Raw genomic sequence first — 19,158 nt, 5'->3', positions numbered from 1 at the left:
ATTATGACAAAATATAAAATTTTATTCGTCTATGCGATCCTCGACACATTTTTAAATGTCGATGAGTTGCTATCTATGTAGTACGGACACAAATACGGAAAAATCAGACACATAAACACGGACATAGTGAAATAGTGTCATTTTTAAAAAGTGCTAATTTCCCAAAATACATGTTTCGCCAAAATAATTACAACTTTACATTGCAAGTTTTGAGTTTTATTTTTTGACGTTTTGCCCTAACTTTATTTACCTGTTTTTTTTATTTACCAAAATACCTTTTTCGGTTTTTCAATTTCAGTTTTCGGTTTTTTGGTTTGGTCAATCAAACCGACCAAACCGACCAGCAGTTTTTTTATATAGTGTAAGATTAGTGTATATATAGTGTTAATTTTTATTTTTTATAGATTTTTTTCCTGGAATTTTTTATTTTATTTTTTATAGTGTAACAGTAGTGTATATATAGTGTTTTTATGGTGTTTATATAGTGTAAAATTAGTGTATAAGTGGTGTATAAATAGTGTATAAGTAGTGTATTTATAGCGTTTTGTAGTGTTTTTTTGTGGTTTAACCATGAAACACTGCAAATACACCATAAACATTGCAAATGCACCATAAACACTGTAAATGCACCATAAATATACTAAAAAACGATAGAAATACACCATTAATACACCAAAAATACACTAAAACGTAAAGATATTATAAAATTATTACAAATGCACCATAAATCAATATTTTCTTTACAAAATCAGTAACAATAAACAAATTTATGAATAAGAGAAGACAAAATAAATAATTATATGAACAATAAAACAAATTTATAAACAAACAATTATAAATCTATAATAATTTATTTATAAAATATTTAAATCATTAAAAAAACCTAAAAATTACACAAATCTAAAAACGAGTCGAGAAATCCATAGCGCGAACGGAAAAGACGAACGGACTAGCGCGAACGGAAAAACGACCGAAAACGACGAGAAATCTATCGGAAGTAGACGAACGGAAGCGCGACCGGAAAAACGAACGGAAAAGACGAACATGAAAGTAATCAGAGGAGATAAACTGAAAATCAAATGAAAAAAAAAAAGAAAAGAAGAAGAAAAGAAGAGAGAAGAAGAGAGAGAGAAAAAAGTGGCTATATAAAAATTTAACCTAAAATGAGATAAGACTTCTTTATATAGTGGGTATTTTTGGTAAATAAATTAGCTTATCAGGTAATGTAGGATAAGAGGAAAAGATGTGTCAAAATGGTGTAAATACTTTACCCAAAACATGTATTTGGAAAATAATCCCTTTTAAAAAATTATCCAATGGTGTCATTTAAAAAAAATGGTCTAATATAAAAAAATAGTTTAATGATGCTAAAAAAAACAAACATTTTTGACTTCGTGGAAATCTATTTAAACCTTTTAAAATTATAAATTTATCTTAATTTAATAAATTCGCTAGAATCTATAAAAAAAATTAAAATCAATTTAATTGTGGCTATAATAGCAATTGAATGTGTTTTTTAAAAAAACTAAAAAAAAAAAAAGTTACCGATTGTGATACTACATAGTTCAGATAAATTAATTTTAAAAATTATTAAATTGATGTTGAAAAATCAGATATATGACTAAATTATGATTGATTTATAAATTTTGAAAAATTTAGATATATAGAATTATAAAAAGTCAATTAATACTATTAAGCCTAAAAAAAGTTTATTTTAAATAAAAAAAAAGAAATTCCAAATCCGAAACGTCAAATTTCCGACGTGTTTATGAAACGAAAAACGTTCATCGAATGAAGTATATACCCATGCTACAACTTATACCCGGTAAGTCACTTGAACAGTTTCTTATATTCTAGTAATGGTTTCCGCAACCCAACATTGTCTTCTTCCATTTCGTTTCACAGGCGCAACTTTGTACTCTTCTATGGAGTTTCAAGACACCTGCATAACCTAACTTTATTATGTGTAACACCTACACCATTCGTAGCCATGCAAATCAAACTCACCTTCTTCTATAAATACCAATCTCCACCATCACCATTTTCATCCCATCATCAGCACAAAACACACACCATTATGGCTAAGCCTTGTGCAGTACTGCTCTCTGTTACTGTTTTTCTTCTTGTTCTGCTCCATGGCTCCGTAGCTCGCCGTGAGTTTATGCAGCAGGGTAATGAGTGCCAACTCAGTCGGCTCCATGCTCTCGAACCGGATAACCGTGTCGAGTGTGAAGCTGGTCTGGTTGAGTCGTGGAACCCGAACCGCGACCAGTTTCAATGCGCTGGTGTGGCTGTGGTTAGGCGTACCATTCAGCCTAATGGCCTTTTGTTGCCATCTTATAGCAATGCTCCTCAACTCTTATACATAGTTAAAGGTATATGATTAAGGCAAAATGCATATTTGATCCTTTTCATTTATCCATTTTTTCATTGAATTCCTACATTTTTATTTGTCAATATTGATTCCCTGCACTTTTAATTTTATAGCCATTAGGTCTCCCTGCAACATTGTTTTTCACGCGCCGTTGGTGCGATTGAATAAGTTATTTATTTGTTTTTCAACTTTAATGTTATTAAAATTTAGTCCTAACACTTTTATTTTTGTAGACATTAAGTCCTTAAATTATTGTTTATTTGAATTCACACCGTTAACACATTTTGTGACGAAAGGACTCAATATCTATAAAATTTACACATTTTGTGACGAAAGGACTCAATGTCTATAAAATTTAAAGTGCAAGTCTCAATATAAGTGTATGGACCAAAAAAGTGTTATGCCTATAATTAACATGCATGTCTATTTATGTACACACTGAATTTTTAGACCCCAAATGGAACAATATAATATCTAGCTATTTGTACCGAATTGTTTCAGTTTGATTCAATTTAAAATATTATAAATTTGGTTCAATTTAATCTTCAAAATTCAAAAATTTAGTTTGGTTCCGTTGAAACAGAATGCATACTCCTCACCCCCTCTGCCTTGAATTTTATGTGTTTAAAATGAATTTGTAGATGATTAATATCTATACATAAACTGCATACAGGTAGGGGTATGACTGGTATGCTGTTCCCTGGATGTGCTGAAACATTCCAAGAATCTCAAGAATCAGCAGGAGGCAGCAGTAGTAAATTTCAAGACCAGCACCAGAAGGTTAGACATTTCCGTCAGGGAGATATTATTGCTCTGCCCGCCGGAGTCGCTCACTGGTGTTACAACGATGGCAATGAACCGGTTGTTATGGTTTCTGTTCTTGACACTGCCAACAATCACAACCAGCTTGACATCAACCCTAGAGTAAACACCAAACCATACTTTTAAACATGTTTTAGTAGCCGTGTGCATTCGGTTCAAACCAAACTAAATTTGTCGATTTGGTTTGGTATTTCGGTTTTGGTCGGTTTTTTACAGCCCTACTTTTTTTAGCATTCAAGAATATGCTATATACTGAGGATGCTTAAATATGTTTTTTTTTCTTGAATTTGTTACAGAACTTCTATCTTGCTGGTAACCCGGAAGATGAGTTCGAGCAGTTCAAACGGGGCACCGAGCGTGAACAGCGGCCACTTCGCCGTATTAGAGAGCGACAACAAGGTTCTTGCAACAATCTGTTCTGCGGAATGGACTCGCGAGTTCTATCGGAAGCTTTCGACATCGATGAGCAGTTGGCTAGGAAGCTTCAAAGCCGAAATGACTACAGGGGCAGCATTGTTCATGTCGAAGGTGGACTTCAAGTAGTGAGGCCACCAAGAACTATTCAAGAGAGACAAGAGCAAGAAGAGCGAATGCGCGAACGTCGAACAGGACCACACTATAATGGCATTGAAGAGACATTTTGCACCATGAGAATCAAAGAGAACATCGCTGATCCCTCCCGCGCTGATGTGTTTGTCCCAGAAGTCGGCCGCGTTAGCACAGTCAACAGCCACAACCTCCCCATTCTTCGATCGCTACAACTCAGCGCTTCTCATGTGGTTCTCCGCAATGTAAGTCGTCAGAAGCAGAAATGCTGAAATGCAAATGATCAAAACTATATTCTTGACTAGAAATGGTTGTAAATATAGAATTTTGTAGTTTTATAAGGTTCCTGTTTCTGGAAACAGAAACAAGAGGTCGACAAGTTTCCGTGCAACATAGATTGTCGAGCAATGTCGCGTGCCCTATCTTGATTATTATTGTGACTGATGTAAATATGGTATTGGCAGGATGCTGTGAGGTTGCCCCACTGGAATCTGAATGCCCACAGCTTAATCTATGCAGTGAGAGGCCAAGCCAGAATTCAGGTGGTGGACGAGAATGGAAACAGTGTTTTCGACGGCAGCGTAAGGGAAGGACAGGTCCTAACGGTGCCGCAGAACTTTGTGGTGGTGAAAAGGGCAGAAAGCGAGAGATTCGAGTATGTTGCATTCAAGACCAATGACAACGCAATGACATCTGATCTTTCCGGACGCACCTCCGCCCTTCGCGGTATGCCAGTGGAAGTGCTTGCCAATGCATTTAGGGTTTCAATAGAAGAGGCAAGCAGAATCAAGTTTTCTAGAAAAGAAACAACCTTGGGTAGTAGCTCAAGGTTTCAGTCAGGAAGAAGGTTGGATGCTTAAGTACTGAAATTTTGGGGATGTGTAATAAGTCAGTACTGAATCAGGAAAAATAAATGGGACTTTGAAGAATGGTCTCTGTGTTTTAAACTGTAAGAAAAAAGAGCTTCTACTTGAAAATAAATGTTTGTTTTATAAATGAACTTAGTAATGCAACTGAATCTTCCTCCACATATATAAACTGTATCGTCACTAAATTTGCTACTAAATACACAAACAGTCATAAGAATTATCAATCTAAATGATGAATGACATAGGTCTGGAATACAAGAAACCAGCCCTGGCCACAGTTCTAAGCCAAAATCAAACCGAATAAAACCAACAAACGCAGTTCGGTTAAGTTTGACATCATAAAAAAACTCAGTTTTTGGTACGGTTTGGTTTGGTTTTGAAAGCAAAGAGATTTCAGTACAGCTTCTGTACAAACCGACCTAAAAAATCAAACGAAATAACCAATCTAACTAATTGGTTCAATACGGTTTGCTTTGAAATATATTAGATTATTGTAAATTTGGTTCAATTTAGTTAAAAAAAATAAAAATTCAGTTTGGTTTTATCCGGTTCCGTTCAAACCAAATGCACATACTAAGCTAATACACTTCTCATGTCAGTAGAGCTTAGTCAGTTAGTTGTATAGATGTACAAACGCCAACAGAGAAGAATATGCATTTATTATTAGCTTATTATCAGTGAAAATGTAACTTACAATTTGGCTTTCTAAGCATCAAAAAATGGTTGAATGGTGACCACATTTTTACCTCTCCATTTCTTTTTTCCTTGCAATCAATGTGTTCTATTTCCTTAAATAAAATGGAAAAGATCCACACAAAAGGGCTTCTTTCTTCCTCATTCTCTCACTCTATCACGCACGCAGACGTGCGCTAACTCCCTGTTCCTCTACGACTAGTTCGTGTAATTATATTTCACTTGTTACTATACTAAAACAAAATGAGACTAGCTTATCAACTTCCTAAGTTTGGAAGACTCAAAAGCTAAACTCTTAGAAAGTTGCACTCCACAAAGCATTCTCACCTTCTCCGCAACGCCGATGAACTTCCTTAATCCTATCGGCAGATTTACAGATCCCACTGCAGGTCCAGTCGAATGAAGCAACGCAAATGTTGCCAGCCTGCGCCTTCCACTCACAATCTGCAGCATTAGCATAAGAATTTTAGTATTATAACTTCAACTTGTTGAACCTTCAAGCGCAAGGAAATTTTCTTTATCCAGTACATATATACGCATACACGTATATAATTATTCATTAAGTAGTAGGATAATTGTCGGTGTCTTGAATAAAGTTTCCTTAATATTTATTGTTAAGGCATCAATGGGCCCCATGACCATGATCAAGAAATCATTTGCAAGGCAGGTGAACCTTATGGTAGCTTTCTTAAATGAATGATTATGATAACTTCTCTTGACCTTCCACTAAAAATTATAAATAATTAATCACATCAATGTGCTATTCAGTCAATTCATTTCTGGTGTTGAGCTGTGAAGCACAATTTTTGCAGACTGTAAAGATTGATGAGATAGAGGCTCAACCCCTACTACTATACTTAAGCAGGAAGGTAAAATGCATTTAAAAATAACTATACTTTTCAAAGTTTTAAACGATGTAGCACGAAAATGGAAATGCATAAACTATCTTTTACAAAGATGTGCAAAACCTCAAATATAGGTGTCAAGAAGTTTCCGTGGAACATAGGTTTCAAATAAGTTATTGAATTTTACCTGGTGGGGTGCCACAACATAGTCTCCGGTCGTCGATGTGCTCCACATCAAGTCCAATAAACCAAGACCCCAACGAGACATCCTCATTAGCATACCTGTGCAGAACATGCCTGATACAAATGTGTCCAGAAAAGCCATCAAAATGTAAGAACACGACATAAAGTAGACATTGACAGACCTACAGATCTGCTGATCATAAGCTTCCATCTCACATTTTTCACATGAAAAAGACTTACTGGTTTATTGATATATATGTAGCCAAATCGTTCGAAATGGCATACAGCTGTCCCGTGGCATGGCGGAAGTACTTGTTCCCTGTCTCCCCAAATTTCCAATGCTCGGGTTCATGATATCTTACTCCCCTGTTCATTGAAATGAGCAGTTAAGAATCTACATTTTCAAATTCTTCATAGTTCTGACAGACCAAAAACTCACTTTTGATTAAGGACTGGCCCTGATTTCATGCATCCGATGTACACCCGCGATTTTTTTCTATGTCTAGCTAAAGTTTCTCCAAGTGTTGCTGCATCAAGTTAAAAGGAAAAGGACTTAATCTTACTTAAACAAATATACAACAATAATAATTGATGCTAATTCTCATTACAAAATAACATTTAAAACTAATAAATTAATCTTCGAACTAATAGTTTATTCAACTAACCGAGGAATAGAGAACGGTGAATTGTCATACCTATATTTACATGGACATCATCATCAACTTTGACATAAAAATCTGCATCCCATAAAGAAACAGCAGTGGCAAAATATATCTTCGTCTTGGCAGACAATTCAAGGTACCCTTCAACATGATCCTGCCAGTATGATAGGATCCAGATGTGTCAACTAATTCTTTTATTTTATTTTTGACATTACTTTTGTGTTTAGCAAGAATATGTTTAATAGATTATCATAGAAGAAAGGAAGATGAGAATACAAATGTCTCACCAGCCTCAAGAAATCTCCATGCTTTCTGCCCTCTGCTTCAATAGCTCTGTCCAAAATTCCTCCTGATGTGGCACTATAAAATTAAAAAATGTTTCATTAGCACTAACTCTATCGAGCCATTAATTCCAGAAAATCCAAAGTTCATGTTAATCCGGAAAACAATAAGCTTATCAAACACATCCTATCTTGCACAAAAACTTCTCCGGTTTTACATTTCTGAAACGGAACTACTTCTGAAACTCTATATTTATAATCTATTCTTGTAAAATCTATTGCTTCACCGTTTTCTGTTTTGGTGTTCTCTATTTCAGAGTTTCCGTTTCTGTGCTACATAGAACACCTCAAATTATCCAAGCATTGAAATCGTTAAAATGGGATTAGAACCCTCACCTATGACCAATGACAAAGCGAATAATGATACCCTTCTCTTCTTCCAGCTTTTTCCTTTTCTCGCCTATGTTTTGAAACAGTGATCAGAAAAGCAAATCCAACCATCAAGAGAATAGCATACGAATATTAAAGAAAAAGACAAGGCATAAAAAGAACGAACTGCAAACCTTGTGGCATCCACGTTGCACGAACTGAATCTCTTCTTTTCCGGCTGCTGAAAGCAGTGTTAATTCCAACAACCATTAAATACCTTCTTTTCCCAGATGATGAAGTCTTCTTTAAGTCTTCCGATAAAGGAGCACCGCTCAGTATGGACTCCTGTGCTGCCCTTGCAGCAGCTAGTTCCATCTCTAAGTTTGATATAGTTTTATCTAATGTCCTACATTACACATACTATTAATCATAAGCTACGCACTCAAAGACGTAACTGTTCCAAAGATAACAAGTTTAATATAATTATGTTGCACGGGAACTTGTCAAGTCTTACATTTTGGTATTTGGTTTCCCTTTGCGAAAAACACTTCTAAAACTCCGAAACTTCATATTTATATTCTTATAAAAAATGTTCTCCGTGCAACATAAAGAATTAAGAGCATAAGCTACACTCACTGGATGGCATTATGAGTCTTGTACACTTCACCGATGAGATCATTCGAGTCACGCCTTACCTCTTTCTGATGCAACTAAAGGAACCAAAAATCAGATTACAAAATGAGTAAAAAGTAACAAACTAAACGTACATTTTTAAAGCTAAAAAGAAATAAAACAAACTAAAAAATGGAGATACCCACAGATTTAATGCCACAACCCTCTGAAACTAACTTTAATTTTTCAGCTTCCATTGCAGTTGTCCGGGTGATACCTTTAGACTCAGGAACTGTCCACATCCTGTCATCATTTTTCCTCATTAACAGGACATCATAACTTATATACCAACTAAAAATGTCCTTGATGAAATTGAAAGCACACGGATATTAAAAACAAAAGGTCCCAAAAAAGAAATCAATTCAATAATAACATATAGACTTGATGAGAAAATCTGACTCTGCCAGTATTTTTCCAAATTTCACTGCCAAGAACATTACTGCAAATAAGTGGAAGGGTTAAACTGAAAAAAGGTAAAACTATAAGGACTTACAAATGGCATTCACTATGGTGGCATTATTGACTGGTCATCACAGCATAAAGTTCATAAAAGATGGGAAAACATAATCAAAACCCAAATATGGATCTATCTCACTTTACAAATATTAGGCCTAAAATAAGACATTTCATAATGAAAAAAATTTACAATCAATTCAACAACAAAAAACAAATACTAAAGAAAAATTACCCTTTTGATTAAGAACATTTGTCTTCACAAAACCAGGTAATACCAAGTATCATATGAACACAGATCACAAAAAGCAAGAGAATTTGATTAAATTTATCAAAACCAGGCTCCACCCATTTAAGCAAACCACAAACTGAGCTCAATTGAATCAAATTTAATCTAAAAAAAGATTGAAGTAAGATAAAAATTAATAAAGAAGTTGAATGAATACCTGTTTGTAAAGAGCATTCCACCACAGAAACAACACAAGCAAAGGAAAAGAGTCCATCTTTGAGTTACAGAATTATTTTTATTAGTAGAAGAAGAGAAATAATTAATCTGCTGATCACCACCTTTACTCTTCAAAGACATATTTTTGGGTTTCTATCACCAATTCTTCTTCTTCTTTATATACAATTACAGCTAACTAAGATTCATATTTGAAAAATATCAAAAAAAAAAAGATTCATATTTGAAGCAATAAAAAACAAACCCAGATGAGAGAAAGAAACAGAATCCACCAAATTGGATAATTTAGAAAGAAATGAATAAAAGAGAGTAATTGGGTGGCTGTGTTTTGTAATATGAAGATGGTAATGTTAGTTCTGGTTTTGTTCTTTTCTTTATTCCAAGTTTTTGTAGTTTTTGTTTTTTTTTTTGGATTCGAAAGAAAGAAATGGAAAATGAAGAAGAAATGAAAATATAAGATTAGTGGTACGGAGGACTGCTTTGGAGGCAAGGGACGTTGAAAACAAGTAAGTAGGAGAGAAGAAGACGACCCACTCCCACTCTACTTAACCGCCCGCTACTCTCTTCATGTCGGTCAGCTTCTCACAAACTTTAAATATATTTATATAATTATTTCAAAACTTGTTTAATAGTAAAAATTTAAACAATTTTTTTTAAAAAAGAATCATTTATGTTTTAAAGTTTTATTTCAGAATCAAATAAATTCTTAACATTTGAAAAGATTCGGCTATATCCCTTACGTCTTGAAAAGTGAACAAGCAGGCTCCAATTTTAACGCATTAATATAACGCTAGGGTCTAATTGTCAAAATTGGAAAGAAAAAAGGGCTGATTGTTCACTTTTTAAAATTTTAATAGCGTGTTTGAATTTTTTTAAACACTAAAAGGTTACTTGATTTCGGAGTTAAAACTTAAAAACATAAGTGATCCTTTTTAAAGAAAATGAATTAGAAATAATATTTTTGTTTTAAACTATTTACAAATTTTTATTGTACAATATATTTTCAATATGACTTAATTTTAAATTATATAAATATTAAATTTAAACTAAACAAAATATTTTAAATTTTAAATTTTTTAATCAACTAAATTACATTAAATTTAATTAATTTTTAAATGTTTTTAAATTTATTTTTAATCTTTTTATTTAATTAAAATATTGTAATAATATTATGGTTTCATAAGTGATGGAGTCTGCCTTCTGAGCCGGTGAATGAGACCTGTAAAACAGGGTAGAAGCTAACCGGACGGTGGTCCGATTAACTCTTCGATGCTAAAGTCAGTTTAGATTTTTGAGCAGCGTTTTGAGTATATAATGTAGTTGTGATTCTAGGCATACCTCATGCTCCTTTTATAGTAGCTGAATATACATGGTAGAGTCATAGTAGCTAAGTGAATCCTACTTTGTAGGGATCAGGCTACTTTATAGGGATTCACCCTGATTTGTCGTGATCTACTTTATTCAGATATGAGTTCTATTTAGGAACGTCTTCCTAAATAGTCTCGTCTTCTTAAGATAGAGCTTATCCTTCCATGTTTGGAGATTGTGTCCAAATAGGAAGATACTTTTAGATATGCGATCTACCCGAGTCCCGGATTAATCGCGCTTTGGGCGGATCCTACGGAATTCGGTCTTCATCGGTATGTTGGCGAATCTCAAAGGATTCGGCGCCTTCTTCGTATATTTAGGTCTTTATTGGGAGTCCGGTATCACCTAAGAATGGATCTACTGTGACTCGGCTCCACTGTAATTATTGTAGGATTCGGTATCCATCAATAAATAATATGAATATATTTTGAAAAATAATTTCATTATTTTGTAATTTTATGAACTTTTTTTTAAAAAATAAAGGTCAATTGAACTTTATTTTTTATATTTATATCCTTTTACCAAATCAAATCACAAAATTAATTAACAGAAAAGTAGTAGTTAATTTAATCAAACATTAGAAGATAAATATTTAATTTTTAAAATTATGAAAGAATTAGTAATTATTAACTAATATCATAGTAAAATTAATAAGTATCCTAAAAACTTATAGTTAATGTATAAAAAGATGGTGCATATTCTAATTTTTTAAATTTATATTTCATTTAACCATTTCATACATTCCATACATTAAATCCGACCCATATAGTTAACTATTTTTCATAATTACGAAATGGTTCTGGAGTCATGGACTTATAGCTTATATGGGAAGGTGGGGATCTTAACTTTTCCATCCACTAATTCTATCACTCCATTAAATAGGTATGTGATTCTACTCATATATATGTACATCAAATTGAAAACCTCATAAAATTAATTACATCTATCTTGTTTTGATATTCACACTCCTTTCAATTTCTTTGGTAAATACTCTCTCCGATGATTAAAAAAATATTTAAAAATACTTAATTTAATTTTTAAAAAGTTAATTAAAACTGTTATTTTTCTCAATTTTTTAGAAATTTATAATTCTCTCTCTAATACTTTAATTTTAATTAAATATAACTAAAATATCATGGAAAATGTAATTTTAATATCATGGTATATATATAATTTCTAAAATATTAAAAAATGATTTTAATTTAATTTAAAAGTGATGGTAATTATTTTTAAAATAAAAATATATCAATTTTAAGAAGAAATATGTGTTTACAAATGATCTTTATGTCCATAGTACATGAAATAGAAATATATGAGGGCTTGCAATTTGTATTCTTTTATCATTGAATTTTCTTAGGGAAAGTGACACTTCCATCTCATCCGAAGAGAACTTCATCAAGATGTTAGAATTATCATTTCAGTCCTTTTTGTTACACTTTATTTTTCTTTATAGAAGAAAAAAATGGCACCATTTGATAACCTTTTTACATTATAAAATATTTATTTAACTCTTTAAAAAAATATTATTCATTTATAAAAATAACCATTCAATATTATAAAGTTTAGCTATCAATATCAAAGCATAAGGTTAATTGGAATTTAAAAAATCGTTATTACCTTTTTTTAATTGACTCCATATAAATTAATTTTCTAAAAAATGTAAAATTTTGTTCAAATAAATTCATTAAAAAAATTAGGAGAAATATATAAAAAAAAACTTTTAATTTTTTTATGAATGAGCAAGCACTTGAGGCTTTTTGTTATATTTTTATCATAAAAACATTTAATCTTTTTAAATGGCGCAAATAAATCTAAAGTTAAATATCATTAGAAATTACTCGTTAACATGCTGACGTGAAAATACTAGCCATTTAGAGAATATTAAGATAATTAATATGCTGGCGTGAACTCATTAAATAAAGTTATATGGAATTGACTACTACAAAGGTGAAAGAAACTGTGAATGTTGTTGTTGTTGTAAAGATATACGGTGGCCGATGGCGAAGTTAAAGGCGCCTAGACTGCAGGTGCGGCGAAACTAAAAATCTACAAAAACAATGTTATTGTAGTCGGCGACGAAATTGCTATAATGGGCGCGCATCTAACATTGTGCCGGTGTTGTTTAGAATGACAATATTGTTGTAGCTGTATTGGCGGTAATGCGGTTGCCGATGCGCTAGAAGACAAAGGTGGCCTGGTGGTCGCTGTTGCTTTGTCAGGTTCACGATGTTTCTTACATGTAATTGTGTGATTTTTTTTAAATGGTTAATCATTTCCATGTAAACGTACATATTGTTAATGGCTAATTTCTAGTTGTCTTTAACTTTAGAGTTTATTTGTATTGTTTTAGAAAATGTTGAAGGCTTTTATGATAAAAAATAATAATATAAGGACTCAAGTGCTCATTAATAAAAACTTTGGGAGTTTTTGGTACCTTGTTCTACTAAACACTTATGATTAACATTTTAAAACAATTATATAATATAAAAAAATCAATCCATTGACTAAATTAATATATCAATCACATAAACTGTCAAATTGTACATTTTGAGTTCAAATATGACTATTTTTCAGGAAAAATAATAGAATAAATATATCCATTTGCATTTTATCCTTCTACATTATAGTTCATGAACTATTTTATTCAAATTTTTTCTTCTAATTTTTATTTTAGGAGTAATAAATCTCTAATATCTCTCTAGACAAAGGTACCTTTTGACATATATGTGCCCCTTAAAGAGACTTGAGAATAAAGAATTATTTTTCTCTTTAAAAATTATCGTTCGGTGGCAATGGCATTGTGGTCCTCTAAGATAAGCAAGCACATGATCGAAATGACAAACCTACCTAATCACTATTTATCATTTTGCACCAATCACCATCACATGGTAGGGATAGATAAGGTATATGTCGATATATAGCCTTTTGTAAAATTAGTCACTTTACAATACATATGGTTATTATTCTTAACTTGTGAATTATGGTTGCAAATCATATTGTATAGCTTTTTTTACCTTTAATTTTACTGTATTTAGTAAAGACAAAGTGAATAGCTAAATAATGTTACCATTAGTTGATCGTTCAATTGTTCGGTTAATGATTCAATCAGTCCGGTTAATGATTTTATCGGTTTAATTATTGATCTACTCAATTCAGTCATTGACTTAATCAAATGAATAGCTAAAATAGTCTAACGATATATCATTCGACTAACTTTTTTGTTTTTTTGAGCAAAATTTCTGATTCCGATAATGCTTTTAAGAACCAATTAACACAATGTTTTAATTAAATTTGATAGGCATGTAAGTTTACAATTAGTTAGAGAAAATAAAATAAAAATACCAAAGGTGAAATGATTTGATTAAATTGCAAAAATGCAATTTCATTTTATCGCTTCCTTTGGTAACTTTGTGATAATATTATTGTTAGATGTATGTCCACATGATTTGAATTATTATCTTGCTTTTGAAATGAGATTTAATATATCTCAAAGTTAATGCCATCCATTCTAAATTGATAATTAAAAGAAAAACAAATTGCACTGAATTAGAAAAAAGAAAAAGAATGTTAGAACTTCAGAATTTTGGATAAATCTCATAATTTCAGACATCCCCTAAACTAAATAAACATTTTTCCTTTGATTGTAAGACATGCACATGCAATACTTCAATAATATCTAACATATGTTTTGTAATGAAGTTCATCAGGAGCTTTATTTGTGGGTGTTTTTATTAGTCATGGAATATTAAATTAATTCTTGCCAAAACTCTCTCTAAAAATAAATATAAAAATGGATGAACGCACTTGGAGGCCAACTCATATTTAATCATTTGTTCTTTTTATTAGTGTATAGTTCAGAAATGTAAGCAGTCATATTTTCTCACAAATAAAATTGATTTTTAAAATTATTGTTATTCTCACGGATAAATAAAAAAAAATTATATACTAACTCTCTTTTATTAATCTATGAATTTTGACATTATGATATTTTAATTTCAAATAATAACAAATATTTTATTTATTTCAGATTGGTAGATAATTTAAGACAAATATAAATATGTTAAAGAATAAATTTATTTGTAACAAATCAACAACTTTTTTTTGATGAATCAACAACTATTTTATTTTATTAAATAGGGATTTTGTGTCTTTTAATAATTTTTTTAAATATGTTCTGTTATAATAAATGAGATATTCAATAATATAATTTAATTTAGTTAGACATGACTAAAATAATTATAAAATTTGAATTATTGATGATAAAGTTGAATCACTTTGCCACTTTTTTTATGTTCAAATTTATGCATACAATGAAGATAAGTTGTTACTTTTTTAATTGAGTCTTCCTATTTTTATTTGTCGAAATTGAATCTCTCTATATATATTAAGTCCTTTTGTCATATAAATGAAATACGTTTACTTCACATACTATGTTAATACGATTAAGATGATATTTTTATTCATTTTTTACATTAATTTTTTAAAAATTGAGTTTTTGTATTTTTATTTTTGTTAAAAATAAGTCATTTCATTGGGTTTTTCAATCCAACTTAACAATGTTATTCCTTAATATTATATTTATGACGATGTGATAAGAGTACCTAATATTTACACAATTAAAAATAAAAAAAATCAATAAATATAAACTATATAAATGAAAGAATCCAATTTTAAAAATAATATAATACTATAAGAACTCAAATATATATGTTTTGCCATGATTAAAATTGAAATCTTGAAAGTTCAATTCAGAAAAAGCTATTCCCTTCATTCCATTTAAAAACAGATAAATATGCTTACATATAAATTAAAAAATTATTATTTTATCTCTATTAATGATGGTCTTATAATTTTTATATTAAGTAATAGTCATTAATTATTTTTTAAAAGAAATAAAAGAAAAATTATAAAAACTAGCATTCAAATTGTGAGATGGACTTTTAAATAAACAAATAAAAATAAAATATATTTCTTTTTAAATAAAACAGAATATTAGTATCGACTAAATAGATGATTAACAATTCAAAAACTCATTTAGCCAATTATTACAAAAACTGAGGCTTGGATTTTGGAAATGTTGGTCATGAACACGTGATTTTAGATCTAGCATGTTGGTACGTGGCATTTTAAAATGGGCGAAATCACATTGGAATGTCCATTAATCATGTGACACATTGCATTTTAGCTCACGTGGATATTGTAAGACATTGCATGGGACATGGCCCACATCACGAGCATAGGTCGACACGTGTCATAACACAGTTGACATGCACTGAGTTTCATGTTACTTCCACCAATTAAAAAAATTAAATATGACATCAAGATTTTAGTATTTTTCTAAGCTGACCTTTAGTCGTCGCGATTGGATAAGTTGTGTGATCATTTCGTCACTAATTCCTAATGCATGCAATGAATTAAGAATAAGAAATTACTATTAGCATCATCATAGGTTTGCTAATTTCTCATTATCCTAGGTTAAATCTAATTTACTACTAATTCTCTTTGATTAATTCAATTCCATTTATTGTGACCCTAAGTATAGTGACTTGGTCCAAAAATTATAGATTTGTGTCCCTCAAATTCGGCACAATAAAATCAAATATTTTTTATAATATTTATCGTATTTAAAAAGTTATTTCATTATTTATATCACTCTAAAATATCAAAAAAATATTTATTGTTATTTAAAAAAAAATTATCCTCGTACATAAATGACTTAATGAGACTAAAACAATTAATAAAACCTTATTTTTTTTACTAAAAATATATATAAATTAAGATATATTTATTATTTTCTTAAATATATAAAATGGCCAAATACGATAAATATTATGGAATTGATGGAGTAAGAGCACATTTTGACGTCGAACAAAAATATCATCAAATAAATACTCCTTTTGTTTTAAAATGATAGGCTATTTGGACAAACACGATATTTAAAAATATAGTTAAGCTGGTTAATTTATTATTTTGTCTAATTTTCTATTTTTTTTCTTTTATAATTTTCTTAAAATATAATATAAATAATACACTATAGTGGCTTTTTTTATTGGTGTATTTTATATAGATGTTAAAAATGATATTTATTTTATATTGGAATAGGCAGCAATTAATTTACTTGAAGCTAACTATTTTAGTTTTAAAATTATCTTCCAAATAAAGAAGGTGGCATATAACTTAGGACGCTCAAAATAATAAAATAATTTATCTTTTGGTACAAAGCGAATATTTATTCGCTCTAACCCTTCAGCTTCAAATTATCTGATAGTTTGCCGTCATCTTTGTTTCAATTAATTTATCTCATCTAAGGAGTAAAACAAGAAAAAAAATATATTTTTAGGGCATTTTTATCTGAAGCCACAAGTTTGATCTTATTTGATATTTTATGTTGAATTCAAGGACCAAAATTAATTTTTGTTGATTTATAGATTTATGTTAAAATAAGTTTCTATTTTTAACAATTCATTTTTTAATCAAATTATATAAGATCACAAAATCCAACGAAAAATAAAATCAGTAAGTAAAATTTAAATATAGGAGGATCAATTGATATTAGAAAATTACGTGCAATTACTGAATTATATCTAATTCTGAAGGTGATCATTAGCACGGATTTTTTAACAACTCATTTACAAATGTTTTTAATAAGTCTTTATAAGATATGAAATTCGAAATTGTGATGTTCTTTTAGTCTCACATTTACTATCCACATTTGATATCATCAATTTGTTGTCAGTCTAAAATGATCATATAATTAAAAAAATTCAAAACGGTAAATATTATTAACCGAATGGAGTATTCATTTTTTTGAATCATGAAATCTATTTCTTGGAAACACATACACGTCTTGGATTTATCAGATTGAACAACTTACTAATGCAGGAGATTGCAATTAGTTCAACACTTCAAGTAAGTTAAATATAGGGGTATTCCTATTAAATAGCACAACCTTTAGCGTTTTTTGCGATTTAAGCCACTACTACAAATTGTCTCAATTGTTAGCACAAGCTTTCCAATCTTTTTAATTATTAGCACAGATCCCAATTCCGGCATCTGAAATCCCACGTGGCTCGCCGGATTGCCTCGTCAGCGCCAACGTGGCCTCTTTATGCGACGTCGTTTTGGATTATTCCTACCAAATAACACGAACTACCATTTTGTCTCAAATATTAGCACAACCTTTTAAATATTTTTAAATTTTAGTCTAAAATCTGTTTTCAGCTATTGGAATCTAATGTGCACATTTAAGAATAACTAGTGTCGTTTCATGTGTTTCACACTTGGCTCGCAGTGTGACTCGTCAAATTATTAAATAATATTTAAAATAATTGTTAATTAGGAATAGTTTATCTTATATAATACTTTGGATGATTAATTTAATAGTTTAACATTTTTAATTGATAATAAAATTTTATAATTATATATAAAGAATTTAAATAAAAAAATCAAATAATAATTAAAATATTAATTTATTGATAGTAGTTTACCTTATTTAGAATTTTATATCATATACATATAATTAAAATAGTAATTGTTAAATATTTATAATAGTTTATTTTAATTAGTATTCTAAACAATTATCTTAATATAGTAGTTTAATTTAATTAGTATTTTAAATTAGAAATATAATACTTGCAAGAAAACTGTCAAATATAATACTTTGTCTTTAAATAAATTATTTTCATTTACAATTAAAATTAATTAAAATATCAAAATATAATATTTATTTCTAAATAGTAATTGTTTGCATGAGAGCGACATTTATATAACCCGTTAAATATATTTATATCAATTAAACTAATTTGTTGCACTTATATGACCCATTATTAAGATGAAGTAGGCGCTATTAACACAAGTACTAACTTATTGTACTTATATGGCTTGACAGTTGATAACATACATAGCATTCAGTAGTTGTGAGCAGTGTTTTAAAAACCGAACCGCTGACCGAACCGGTAAGACCACCAGATTCCGGTTCAACCGGTTGAACCGGTTGAACCGCCGGTTCAACCGGTTGAATAATATGGTACAAAATACTATGGCCTACAGCAGCATGGCATCTGACTTTCCATAAATTACTATAATTGTGACAAAATAGTTGTGTAATCCCACTAATATTATTGACACCTGCTTTTTATATTGAAATTTGTGCACAACTTACCTAATAAGTTTTGTCTTTATTGTTTTAAGATGTTCAAAACAAAACCCTAATAAAACCTAAATTTCTCTCCGCCTCTGCTCTTTATATTATTCCCCCTTCCTCTTTTTTCCATAAACATCTTCTTTACACTTTTTCATCTCTATTGTTCTCTTTGACAGTTATTTTCTGATATTAAATTTTATTAATGGTATTTATTTTTGCCTCATGAAAATTTATGGGTAATTTATATATTCTGTTCTTGAGTCCATATTGGTTCTTTTTTTGAAGTTTCTCACAAACAGATGATAAATACGAGTTATATTTATGAAAGGTGAAGATTGTTGAATTTTTAAAAGCTCCATTAAAATACAGAGTTTCTCCAATATGAGAAATTAGACCGTCCGGTTCAATATTCCAA

General features: G+C 30.3%; 2 protein-coding genes across 3 annotated transcripts; one reads left to right on the top strand and one right to left on the bottom strand.

Annotated features, from left to right (window-relative positions):
- Positions 1 to 1,859: 1,859 nt before the first annotated feature.
- Positions 1,860 to 4,790, top strand: LOC126656336 (11S globulin seed storage protein Ana o 2.0101-like). Its single transcript, XM_050350880.2, has 4 exons — positions 1,860 to 2,375; positions 3,048 to 3,298; positions 3,493 to 3,987; positions 4,207 to 4,790. The coding sequence occupies exons 1-4, from the start codon at positions 1,991 to 1,993 to the stop codon at positions 4,600 to 4,602; spliced, it is 1,527 nt and encodes a 508-aa protein (XP_050206837.1). The 5' UTR covers positions 1,860 to 1,990; the 3' UTR covers positions 4,603 to 4,790.
- A 463-nt stretch (positions 4,791 to 5,253) lies between these two features.
- LOC126656577 (probable beta-1,3-galactosyltransferase 2) lies at positions 5,254 to 9,803 on the bottom strand. 2 transcript variants are annotated; one of them, XM_050351171.2, is made up of 11 exons: positions 9,216 to 9,803; positions 8,463 to 8,559; positions 8,281 to 8,354; positions 7,839 to 8,050; positions 7,672 to 7,735; positions 7,282 to 7,354; positions 7,028 to 7,148; positions 6,772 to 6,859; positions 6,573 to 6,698; positions 6,337 to 6,446; positions 5,254 to 5,748 (listed from the first exon to the last, which is right to left on the bottom strand). In XM_050351171.2, exons 1-11 carry the CDS (start codon positions 9,353 to 9,355, stop codon positions 5,600 to 5,602), a joined length of 1,254 nt encoding a protein of 417 aa, XP_050207128.1. In that variant the 5' UTR covers positions 9,356 to 9,803; the 3' UTR covers positions 5,254 to 5,599. The 2 variants fall into 2 exon arrangements, with proteins under 2 accessions (XP_050207128.1, XP_050207129.1); XM_050351172.2 differs by having other exon boundaries at positions 8,281 to 8,345.
- Between the last annotated feature and the right edge of the window lie 9,355 nt (positions 9,804 to 19,158).

Source organism: Mercurialis annua, linkage group LG7 (assembly GCF_937616625.2).
Source record: "Mercurialis annua linkage group LG7, ddMerAnnu1.2, whole genome shotgun sequence".
Lineage (NCBI taxonomy): Eukaryota > Viridiplantae > Streptophyta > Magnoliopsida > Malpighiales > Euphorbiaceae > Mercurialis > Mercurialis annua.
Note: the sequence above shows the minus strand (reverse complement) of the source record. Positions and strands in the feature narration are given on the sequence as shown.

What these genes read in the sequence shown, in the direction of transcription:
- LOC126656577 (XM_050351171.2), bottom strand. Translation starts at nt 9,355, where the DNA reads ATGTCTTTGAAGAGTAAAGGTGGTGATCAGCAGATTAATTATTTCTCT. An exon ending in GGAATGCTCTTTACAAACAG is followed by an intron (nt 8,560 to 9,215) that starts GTATTCATTCAA and finishes AAATGATGACAG; the next exon opens with GATGTGGACAGTTCCTGAGT. An exon ending in AGGGTTGTGGCATTAAATCT is followed by an intron (nt 8,355 to 8,462) that starts GTGGGTATCTCC and finishes TGGTTCCTTTAG; the next exon opens with TTGCATCAGAAAGAGGTAAG.
- LOC126656336 (XM_050350880.2), top strand. Translation starts at nt 1,991, where the DNA reads ATGCAAATCAAACTCACCTTCTTCTATAAATACCAATCTCCACCATCA. An exon ending in AGCTTGACATCAACCCTAGA is followed by an intron (nt 3,299 to 3,492) that starts GTAAACACCAAA and finishes AATTTGTTACAG; the next exon opens with AACTTCTATCTTGCTGGTAA. An exon ending in CTCATGTGGTTCTCCGCAAT is followed by an intron (nt 3,988 to 4,206) that starts GTAAGTCGTCAG and finishes TGGTATTGGCAG; the next exon opens with GATGCTGTGAGGTTGCCCCA.